The sequence below is a fragment of the Podarcis pityusensis genome, assembly GCF_964106645.2.
Source record: "Podarcis pityusensis genome assembly, chromosome: 9".
Classification (NCBI taxonomy): Eukaryota; Metazoa; Chordata; class Lepidosauria; order Squamata; family Lacertidae; genus Podarcis; species Podarcis pityusensis.
In genome coordinates, this window is record NC_138034.1 from 32,594,513 (window position 1) to 32,606,598 (window position 12,086).

General features: G+C 44.3%; 1 protein-coding gene across 1 annotated transcript in view; it reads right to left on the reverse strand.

The window, feature by feature from the left end:
- PALLD (palladin, cytoskeletal associated protein) overlaps positions 1–6,269 on the reverse strand; it is a 224,701-nt gene extending 218,432 nt beyond the window's left edge. Inside the window, exon 1 of the mRNA XM_081021668.1 lies at positions 6,142–6,269. Within this exon, the coding sequence (XP_080877794.1) occupies positions 6,142–6,254 (113 nt within the window). The 5' untranslated portion in view covers positions 6,255–6,269. The remainder of the gene's footprint in view (positions 1–6,141) is intronic.
- Between the last annotated feature and the right edge of the window lie 5,817 nt (positions 6,270–12,086).

A 12,086-nucleotide genomic window follows, 5' to 3' on the forward strand; every position in this document is an offset into this window, starting at 1 on the left:
CAACAACCAGGAACATAAACAAATATGCAAACAGAACATACGAAAGAAAAGCACATATTCCATGTTGTACAATGAAGTTCCAAACCACAATGTAAATACCAAAAGGAAAGAAATGCAGAAACCATGTGTTTAGGCAGTCATCTAACACAGTGTCTTCAGAGCTGATTCTAAAGTCCCCTGAGAATGAGGCAGAAAATGGACTTTTCCGCAGAGGAAGAGAACTTTTAAGAACTTGGGGGACAGTTTTGATACAGCACTGCTTCCTATATAACCCCGGGAATTGCTGTTCTGTGAGTGTGGCTTGCAGATCTCCCACACCAAATTCTAAGGAGCCACATCAAGCTACCATTCCTGGATTTTTTGTAGTAGAAGCCATGAGGCTTAAACTAGTACAGAAGCAGTGTAAAGTTACCGTGTAGTTAGACATACCCTTGCTGTCATTCTTTCTCATTTTCCCTGTGATCTTCCTATTTTTCTTCTCTCTCTCTCCCCCTTGCCCATGTCACTTGTTCAACATAGCTTAGGACACTTCAGAATTTTAACAATGAGTCAGTACTGGAGGAAGGCACACTTGGGTGATCAAATAAGCTCAGTGGTTTAGATACATACTCAAGTCTGAAATCCATAAATTTGTAACTTAATGCAAGTACAGTATAGCAAGAAAGATGAAGTTTTTACATTCAAAACAGAGACTGGTCAACACAGTGCAAGCTGATATAGCTGATGCAGCAGATTGATCTATCTCTTTCCTAAGCAGCTTGGTCAAAGAAGTTTCTTTCAAAAGAAAGGGGGTGGAAAAAATAACAATCAATGACATTTTAAAACTACTGTACATATATAACACAGGGACTGAAGAAATCTGTTACATCGTATAGCTCTGCCAAATTTGCACTTATTCCTGTCAAGTTGGTGTAAATATTGTAGCACCTTCAATTTGAATATGCTTAATCTAAGGCTACACTGGAGGTGGGGGGCACAAAGGCAAAATAAAATTTATGGGCACGTGGCTGCGGTGCTGGAAAATGGCTTTACCATTAGTGGGTTTCCATGAGAGCCCAGATGGCTCATGTATGGAATTAGGATTTATTCCTCTAATGATTTAATATCCCTTGACAGTTAAAAAGCAAAGTGGAGCTTGCAGGATTTAGATATAAGGTGAAGAAGCACGAACTACAGCTGAGCTATAAAGTTCCTTTGCCAATGAAATCCAAGGAACTTCCTGGACAGGGAGGTGAAAGTGATACCATGGAGGCTATGCAAAAGTCCCTCATAGCAAAATAGTGTTAAGAGCAGAGGGTGACTCTTTTGGATTCTCCATCAGTCAAAGCTTTGTGTAAGTATATGCAGTATATTCCAGAGCTGTGGGGAGATACTGTCCCCTAAAAAAACCCCAACCCAAAACATTTCATATGAGAGATAGAAAAGATGACAGTCCTAATTTTTCAAGTCAAAATTTTCTGGCTCTGTGAGATTCAATTTAGGGTTAATTTTCTGATAGACTCTAAAAGACTATAAACCACAAGCGAATCCCACATGTGTTCATACTCAGCACACTGAGAACATTCCACAGAGATTAGATTTCATTTTAAAAACAGAGTAAGCTGCCAGTCCTCATCATCACTGTGGGGAAAACTTTCTCCAATCCCAGGAACAGAGGAAAAGACGGTGAGCAAGCTCACAGTTGCCAAGGCCAGGCTGCTGCATAGGGATTTGTAGTGTAATTAGAGATGGAAATCTTGAAGCCATGGGAAAAACCTGCTCTTTTTTGCCAGGGGAGGGTGTTAATTTTGGGAGGAATTTGGAAAACAGGGCATTGTTACTCCAGGAACATCAAATATATTACGTATAACTAGGTTTGCCCATACAATTATAATATTTGATATATTAAGTTTTAAAATATGGTTTGTTCAGGCAACAATTACAAATGTACTAAATTAAAACACCTACTGTACATTAAAAGAGGAAACGCAAAAGCAAAGAAGACACACAATCCTTCTTCCGTATGAAAATGGAAGCATCTCTTGGAAGCAGACAAGCATGTTGCTCTTGCATTTGAGAGCTGTACAGTACTGCTTGCCCTCAAGTATACAGGAATTGTAATGATTTGATACTGTACACAATCTTGCATTAAAATAACCTCTTCCTATTACACTCTTCATAAAGCATTTTAAGAGAATAAGTGTTTGATGAGCACCATCTCTTCAACATTTTATTCATCCTTTTAAAATAAAATATTTCATAATCAATCTTTTTCAATGGTTCAGCTTTGGAGTGGAGAGAATAATAGAACCATAGAGTTGGAAGGGACCACGAGGGTCATCTAGTCCAACTCTCTGCAATGCAGAAATCTTTTGCCCAATGTAGGGCTTGAACCTATGACCTTGAGAACAATAGTCTCATGCTCTATGTGTGGAGGAAAGACACATTATGTCTTTGGGGGAAACACAACAATCTAGGATGGCATGATTTAATGCATATGCATCAAAGAGAAACCAGCACATGACAGAATTCCTTCATTGCTTGCTTCAACTCTGGTTTTGTGTGTGTGGGGGGAAACCACGTGTACAAAGTGCCAACATGCTGAGGAAAATCAGCAGTCTGCCTGATTCACGAAGGGCAATATATGTTTGGGGAAATGATAATGTGCACTGCACAGGATAATATCTGCTCACCTGGAACTCTGGGTGGGCAGCCATTGCTGCATGGCGTGGCAGGTTCAGGGAGGCTGCCATCTTTCCAGGTGAGGCCGGGGGAGGGGTGGCTGGCACTGCCCACCTCAGGCCATGTCGGACCCTCAGGTAAGGACGGGCAGTGCCCGCTCAGCCAATCAGAGGCTGGCGCTTGGGGCTGCAAGCAGTCCATCCCTAGCCTATTTAAGGGGGCGGTCAGGTGTCGGCTGCCCTCTTGGACGATCATCATGGGACTTTCCACCCCCCCCCCCAGTCTTCAGGGGCCTGTTCAGAGTGGAGAAGTGGGCACATTGCTTATGGACCTTGCTATGGTTAATTCAGTTGACATATTTTGGGGGCGAGGGAGGAATTTTCTCCTGCAATTGGCCAGCTTGTAGGTTTTCCCCTACCTTGTAGCAACCGTCACAACTATGGCAGATTAGGAATGGGGCTGCATCCTTAGTCACTGGGGTACCCTGTTAAGGGGTCCGGGAAAGGTGGTTCTGTCCGGGAGTCCACTGGTGGACCAATGAGCCAACACACCTCTCCCAAAGGTGGCCTGTGTGGGGTCACGACATCCAATCTATGTTGGGGATGACTCCCCAGCACAGGTTTGACCCCACCAGGTTTCTATTAGGTACAGTATTTTGTTTTTCTAAAACAAAATAAATGTTTAGGGGTACTCTCATTTTCCTACTCATATTGAAATACTGCTCCCTCAATGAGGCCATACTTAGATTCACAAAATGTTTAGGGGTATGTGTACCCCTGCATCCCCCGCCCCCAGAAAAAAGCACTAAGGTAGCAGGCAAGCCCAATGCCTTAGCCAAACCTACTTTTTCCTGTAATCAAAAATGTAGTGGCCTAATTCAACCCAACAGGAGTCTCCTGTGTCATTCTTGAGGCCCTCCCTTCACCTACCACGGCCATTATGTGCCTGTGCCTGCAAAAGAGGCTGCTGCAATGTGTTTGCATATATATTTTATTTATTTATTTATTTATTTATTTATTTATTTATTTATTGAATTTATATCCCGCCCTACACCCAGGGGTCTCATATTCCTTCCTGCATGGATCTAGGATTTGCCCATTTTCAACTGGAAGCATTAAATACGTCTGGAAGTCATAGCTTCAACTTTCTTGGAAATGTTGATGTCTGTACAGCATTACTATGCTTTGTATGCAAGGGATCTCAGACTGAACACATCTCCATGTAGAGCTGGAAAGGCCTCTGTCTGAAATCCTAGAAAACTACTCCCAGTCTGTGTGTAGACTGTGCTAGATGGACCAAGGGACTGACTCGGTATATGGAAGTTTCCTAAGTTCCACTTTGCTCGTGTACTGTACATTTTAAGCATATTTAAAGCACACACCTCACCCACAATCCTGGGAACTATAGCTGTATTAAGGGTATAAACTACAAGTCCCAGGATTCTTTGAGGGGCAGGGGTTGCTTTAAATATATGATGTGTTGGAAATGAAGTCCCTTGATTTGAAACAGGACCTGCCCCAAACATTTTGCTCACAGAGAGGAAGAACAAGGCGGTACCCCACTTCTATGTACGGAAACCAATTGGCTGGCAGTTGACTGTCACTTCAGCCTTGGGGATAGGACAGCATTTTTAACCTCCTGCCCCTGGCCCAGGACACCAGGCCATGTGCCACACACAACAGATGACAGGCTCAGAAGGAATGGCAGGAAGCACCTCATTTTGTCTAATAGGATCATCCTAATTACCTATATCTCTTTATAGCAACAGTCATTTGTGAGGTGGGAATAACGAAGGCAGGGTGCAAGCCCTAACATTTGTTCCCAATGTTGTTTGCTATATGATTAAATCTGAAAGGGAGTTTTATCTCGTGCGAGTTTATTACAGAACGGGGTGACTACTTGAAAAGACACTTCCTCAAATTTCCCTATTATGAAGAAGGAAGATGATAAGCGATTTCATTTTCTTCCTACCAACCGCTTGTGTGTGCCAGTGTGCCTGCCTATCAGGATTTCTACCTTGCAAGTATGAAAGGCAGTTGGCATTAGACAAATGCAGACAGCTGCATACCGATGACAGAAGCTGTGGATGTGTGCACGCTAAACAAAGACGACAGTGTAAACGGATGTGGGCTGCACTCTGTGAGGAAACAAGAGAGCAATTTCTGCTGTGGGAATGTGCCAAAGTACTCAATATTTAACCAGCCTTTAACCCAAATAGCGTCTGACTGATAAAATGCCACAAAAACAAACTGATAAAGGGAACTCTGGCGCAAGGCGAGGATGGGAGCAAGAGAGTGTGCAAACGCTGAGGGAAATGTCTGGAAGGCACTTGGCGACTCAGGACTATTTTTGGAAAGAATTTCCACAGAGTTGGAGAGTCCTCGGGCTCCCCCCCCCCTTCTTATTTGATTGGCTAATAGACAGGTGCTCCAGAAGGTGGTGGCAGAAGGCTTCCAGGCCTCCTTATATGTCATTTCAGTTACGATGATAATGACTGAGAGTGCCTCCAGACCGTCAGTATTTTGCAGGAAGGATTCCAAGTGCATACTGGAACTTTGAGTTTGCATAGTTAAAGTGGATTTAAAGCATTCTCCTGCCCTATTGCTACAAACCAACAATTTTTTGGTGGTTTGGCAAGTGCCAGTAAAAGCATTGAAAAGCTGTGAGGTGAACAAGACAGCAGGAAGATGTGTTAACACCCAGCAAGGAAATAAATATGAATGAAGGATGGATGCCCCATAAACAAATCAAAATGAATGCTCAGTAATGGCAGGACATTGTTGTTGTTGTTTTATTTGTACCTCACCCAGCGAATTGGGTTGCTCCAGTCACTCTGGGCAGCTTTCAACAGATATAATATCGTAATAAAACATAAAATATTAAAAACTTCCCTATACAGGGATGCCTTCAGATGTACTCTAAAAGTTGTATAGTCTAAACACTAAGTAAGTTAAGGTTTGTGTAATCAAATCAGAATGAATGCTGAATAAAGAGGTTGTGGAGGATCCCTTACGGTGTCAAGTCAAAGGCAAATTACTTCTCTTTCCCTGAGGTGCTGATGACAATGAAAATGGACAGCAAAACCTCACTGCAGCAGAAAGAGTGTTTGTAACGGCAGTACATATGAACTTTTTACAAACTGAAAATATAACAGTGCAACCCTATACATGTCTGCTCAGAAGCAAACCCATCTGAGTTCAATTGGATTTATTCCCAGGTGAGTGTAAGGATCCAGTCAGAGGAACACCGGAAGATGCCTTGTGGAATCTGCTGCCGATAGACATTCAGGAAGTGCTTTCTGTTCTAACTTTTAAATGCCTGCTGAAAACGTTTCTATCCCATCCCACTGATGCAGGCGATAAAGAACACACATTGCCACTACAGTTTTATATGCTCACATTTTCATATTGTTTTACATATAATTGTTTTTTATATAAATAGTAGTCTCTCTCTATATATTTATAAACAAACACACCCTACCTGGAGATGCCAGGGACTGAACCTGGGACCGTCTGCCTGCAAAATATGGTCTCCTCTCCACCACTGAACCAGAGCCCTTCATGCATTAGATACTCAGTAATGCTTATATGCATTCCTTTGCTAATGCTGGGAAGTCTTGAAACGGTCCATCTCTTAAAATTGTACAGAGTAAGGTGAGCAAGCCCGTATTATTACTTGTGTGCTGAATTAAGACAACTGATTCCTTTGAACTGAGACTTGGGTTAATGATATCTTTGCAAGAAAAGCTGAAGTGCAGCAGCAGCAGCAGCAGCAGCAGCAGCAGCAGCAGCAGCAGCGGGTGTTTACTGTCTGCAAGAGCTCCTCAGCTCTGTCCCCTTGCCTAACGGTGGATCTCACTAAGCTGTTCCTTTTCCCTTCACTTTTTTTTTTTTTTTTTTTTTTTTTGCTTGACACCATTTTCTTCCGAAATATTTCTGGATACTGTAATGTGAATTCAGACGTGTGTGCTTTGCGGTCTACGTGTGGTGTGAATGCAGGTGAACGTGTGGAAAGAGAGTCCTTCCGTCTCTCGGAAGGGGTTGGACTAAAGGACCCCCTTCACTTTCCCTGGAGTCCCTACAACACCTCGCAATTCCCCTTTTCTGACAGCTTGCTGCGGAAACCGCTGGTGCTCCATGGAAACCTCTTTCTTCCTCATGCGCTTTCTGTCAGGGATGCCTCGCTGTGACTCCCCTTTTTCCCGCCTCTCATATAGCAAGCTGCTTCAGGTTCCCAGTTTCCCCGCAATTTGGACAGCTTAGAATTAAGTGCTACTCAGGAGGAAGCCCCCACTTTCTTCCACGTGACTCCCGCGTGCACTCAAAACATGTCGAATTAATTACTCAGGCAGCTTCCGGCGAAAACTCCCCCCGTTTCTAATCCCCGCCGTTGAAGAAGGAGCAGCGCACTAGCGCCCCCTGGAGCCTGCCTCTTTTTTTTACATTTTTTAAAAAAACCCAATACAAATACGAAAACCATAACCACTTAGCTGGCGAGTGCATATGAACCACGGCTTAGGACTGTTTGCTGAGAATGGGAACTTAAATGCGGATCCAACACAACACCCCGCCCCCCTTGGTAAAGTTACCTCCTCGCGCAGCTGAATCAGTCATCACAGGACTCTGGAGCAACCAGAACGTTAGAAATAATGAATTTTTTTTTATCATGAATGAGATTGATCTAATTCCTGTTTCCTGCTCAGATCCAGCCTATCCAGACTATGCTGTAACCCTTTCCACATGGGTCCGCTCCAGACCAGTGTTTTATTTATTGCAGGTGGGTTCTGCAAAATGGTCCTATCACAACAAGAGTGCATTAGTGATGGATTTGTTCTGCTTTATTAGTTGTTCTGCAATGCATCCCCCATGGTAACCACATTATTACTGGCTGGACGACGCAGCAAAATCAGGACAAAAAACAAACCACATTTGCGGTATAAAAAAGGGCTCAGGATTTCATCAGGGGAACGCGCTGATCAGTGAAGCAGTCTGACCGCCCCCCAAACATTTTTGCAGGCACAAGCAATTTTGAAGGCCCGATAGCATGCGACTCTTCCTGCACCACAAAACTTCACGAATGTGCAATAAAAAGTGGCTCCGAGACCCTCTTCCAGCTATGTTCTGTGAACGCATGGGGAGGAATTAAGCCCCCTGCCACATTCAAGCCTCTTTTCGGAGAGACTGATCCTGCCTGTATACACAGAGTCGAATGTGGTCAGGCTTTATAGTGCCTAATCTGCAAAGGCGCTGTAAAACGCAAGGTCCTCAATCTCTAGTGACGTGGAAATGATTTGCACAAATGTCACCGTCAAGGTGGTTTTAGCCTGTGCACAGCTGACTCAATCCTTACCCCGCCCCTCACCGTTCATTGTACTTGTAGGACCACAAGGAAACAGCGATCGTTTTAACCTTGTTGCATCGACGTGCTCCACCACAGCGTCTTATCTGGGGTGTGGCCTGTGCCGTTTAACAATCTGATCCACGTGGGGAGAGGTTCTAAATATAGGCTCCGCCAGAAACGAAACTTAATCGCGGGCAGCAGGAAACGAAAACGAAACTCAAAGGAACAGCTGGCGCTTTCCTGGTTGGACAGCGCCGCTGACTTCGCGATGCTTAAACAGAACTCGCCGCGTCCCCGATCGCGCATCTTCCAGACCGGACGCGCGTCGCGGAGGAGAGAAGAGGCGTGCGCTCATCTCCCTTTCTCCGGCGCAGAAAAGAAGTAAAAGAGGGCGGGAGGTTTTCGGTGGAAGGGTGTGTGTTGCGTGTGCGGGCTTGTCGGGGTATTTGGAAAGGGGAGGCACGAAAGGAGCCTTGAGCATCAGTGGAGAAGGTCCCCATGCTTAATGTGAAAGCTAGACAAGAGTTTGCGCCCTGGAGCTTTGCGCAGAACGACATTGCTATTGCTTAGGCAGCTTAGGAGGATGATTGTGTCTTTGAGCATGTGCAGAGAGCCTGGCCTAGTTCACAGAGTAACAGAGCGAGCTACCTGCTTCCCTTCTTGGTGATGGGGAACAGGGCTCTTCCAGTCAGGGAGGCTGTAATTTTTCAGGCTGGCTTGAACCCTGCAAGGCTGAAAGCTAGTGTCAGGGTGAACTTCGAAATAGATTGGAAGTGGGTGGACACCAGATCTTTGTGATCTACGCTCATCTGCTTAGGATATATATTTAGGATCAGATCCACACAATAGATCTGTTTCAGCCACCAAAGGAACTGAAAATAAGATTGCTGTTTACTCACTGATAAAGGTAAAGGGACCCCTGACCATTAGGTCCAGTCGTGTCAGACTCTGGGGTTGCTGCGCTCATCTCACTTTATTGGCCGAGGGAGCCGGCGTACAGCTTCCGGGTCATGTGGCCAGCATGACTAAGCCGCTTCTGGCGAACCAGAGCAGCGCACGGAAAAGCTGTTTACCTTCCCGCTGGAGCAGTACCTATTTATCTACTTGCACTTTGATGTGCTTTCGAACTGCTAGGTTGGCAGGAGCTGGGACCGAGCAACGGGAGCTCACCCCGTCGCGGGGATTCAAACCGCCGACCTTCTGATTGGCAAGTTCTAGGCTCTGTGGTTTAACCCACAGCACCACCCACGTCCCTTACTCACTGATAGCCTCCCCCAAATTTGCAGAGTCAGACTATCACCAGGGGGGAAAAACACGGGGTGGGGCACATATGGGTCAAAGTGGACAAGAACGAAAAATAAGAGCATACAGTAATCAGGAGTTCAGAAATAGTGAGGCAAGTGAGCTGGGTGTTGGAGGGAGCTTGCCCCCTGCTCGTCCCCACCTCCCGGCCAGGGCCGGATTTAGGTTTGATGAAGCCCAAAGCTACTGAAGGTAATGGGGACCTTTATATGTCCAGCTGTCCTTTGTCAACAACAAATTGTCGCTGTTTTTTTGTGTTGAATATATGCTATATGGTAATTTATGGACCTAATAGGTATCTAAAGCCATTTGCACATAGCAAAATATGTATTTTATCAAGGCAACTGTTGAACTGAAATACAATTAAGAAGTAGTATATTAATAGTGAAATAATTATTAAGCTCTAACTTAAAATGATTTTTTATTCATAGCAAACTTAATAATGCAAACACATTGGCATTTGGCAATAACAAAAGTTCCTTTAGAAACACAATTTACAAAGACTCATAATCTAGCCTCTAGAAACCTGCTATAACCTGAAATTTATAGTGTGCAGCTGCATGTTGCCATGCAACCAGTCCATGCAGAATGTAGGCACCCTATATATAGAAATGAGCAAGCCAGTGATATTTTAAGGAGCAGGCTAGCAGGCGGGGCCCATTACTTACATCATAAGAGTCTACACAACACCAAACACTGTTGCTGTATGTAGGTTTTATTTTTTTTATTTTTTATCTTATATTTTGGAAATGTACATCCAGTTTCCCCCCTTTAAATCCCCCCCCCAAGAGAGTGGGGCCCTAAGCTATAGCTTGTTTAGCTTATACATAAATCCGGCACTGCTCCTGGCACCTCCTATGGGTTCCAGTCCCTAGAATCTGATTTGATGAAGAAGGGCTTTATAGAAAGAAATGAACACATTATAAAGGCCGAGTTGCAAATAGTGCCTGACTGTGCAGCCTGGAATCTCTCACACTTGTAGGAGACTTGTAAGACTGAATTCTATGAGTGGGAGCTCATAGAAAAGAGTGTGTTCATGCTTAAATATTTCCTTGGCCGTTGTTCAAAATCACATGCCTTCCATGGGGGAAAATATATGGGTCCCTAAATCTTTTCCTTTGCATTATAAAAAGCAGCTTGCAGGAGAAAAGGCTATCATGGCAGGGAATATATTTAACTCTTCTTTTCACCCCTTGTCCGCTCTCCCCTCACAATTCCTGACACCAGGGGATGCTTTTTCTGGAAAGGGGGTGGGAGGGCAGAGTGTGAAGTTAACAGTAATATTTGTGGTGAATGTGGGTTTTATCAGACTCAAGAAGACAGTTTGCAGTATTTAATGGGGCATACTAAAAATTAATGAGTTTCCATGTAGCTCCTGACATTTCTTAACATAAGGCCTTTTCTGGAGAGAATGTTTTAAGTTGAGTTTTAAAATAGTCATAAACATATCTAAGCTAATTTTGAGGACTTCAAACTGAAGGCATTTTATGTGGTCCAACTTACATTTTGCATAAAAGTGATTGATTGTTGCTGCAACATTTTTATCTAACTAGGTACAAAGTTCTTTGGTACACTTTGCTCCTTATCAGACCTGAGTACAAAAGTGCTCTCCCTATTTGTGTTTGTCAGAAACTAGGAACCAGTGGCATTCTGCCTCTGATCATAGCCATCTGGCTGTCATCCATTAGTGGATGGTATTGCCCCCCCATTCATATTTGTTCAGAAGGAAAATGATCTAACATAGTGTTACAAGTATGTAGCAGGAAAAGCATATCTACTGAGTACTACCCATGATAGCTTCATAATTATGCAAAAGTCATCTATTTCCTGACCTCTGGAGCAAAATGTATTATTGCTTCATTTTGTAAAACAGAGAACTGCTGAGAATGAGGAGGAACTGTTGCAATGATAACGCTGGTGTTTACATTTGTGAAGCATTTTACCAATTTTACAATAGGCTAAAATTTTTTTTATCGGTTTTTAAACAAATACAATAACCATTAAACACTTATCCAGCAGTACATCTAATGGTGTTGGTTTTATCCATTGTCTCTAGACATACACTTACACATTCAACATTCAAACATATTACTTAACGTAACCCCTCCACTGAAAATATTGAGCAGTTGGTTTAAGAAGGTCTTGATTTTGGTGATTTTGCAATAGTTTTGCTGAATGCTGATTTTTTGGGGGCTTGAGTGGGGGAATCATAGGGTCATATGAGCTGAGCAGCCATAAATTAGTGTCAATGTATTTTCAGATACATTTTCAGCTATGAAAATATTTTTTAAATAGTAGAATGATATCTCTGTGTGCTTGGTAATTCCAAGGTGTATGGAAAAATAATGGGCCAGATGTAAGTACACCAAGTTTCCAAAGCTGGACCGAGAGCCAGTGTGGTGTAGCGGTTAAGAGCGGTAGTCTCGTAATCTGGGGAACCGGGTTTGAGTCTCCGCTCCTCCACATGCAGCTGCTGGGTGACCTTGGGCCAGTCACACTTCTTTGAAGTCTCTCAGCCCCACAGTGGCGTAGCGTGGGGGGTGCCAGGGGTGCCAGCCGCACCGGGCGCAACACCTGGGGGGGCGCGAGTCCAGAGGGAAGGGACAAGCAATCGAGGCTTGGTTGGGGTGGGGGGTCGTCGTCTCCGCCACTGCTTCTGTTTTCCGCTGCGCTGAGGCGAGCTGGGCGCGGCCAGGCATGCAAGCGCAGCGCGTGGCCAAGCGCTGCAGCCTGGGGAGCCGGCGCCTTAGCGCCTCGCCGTCGGCCGCGCAGCCGTAGCCCAA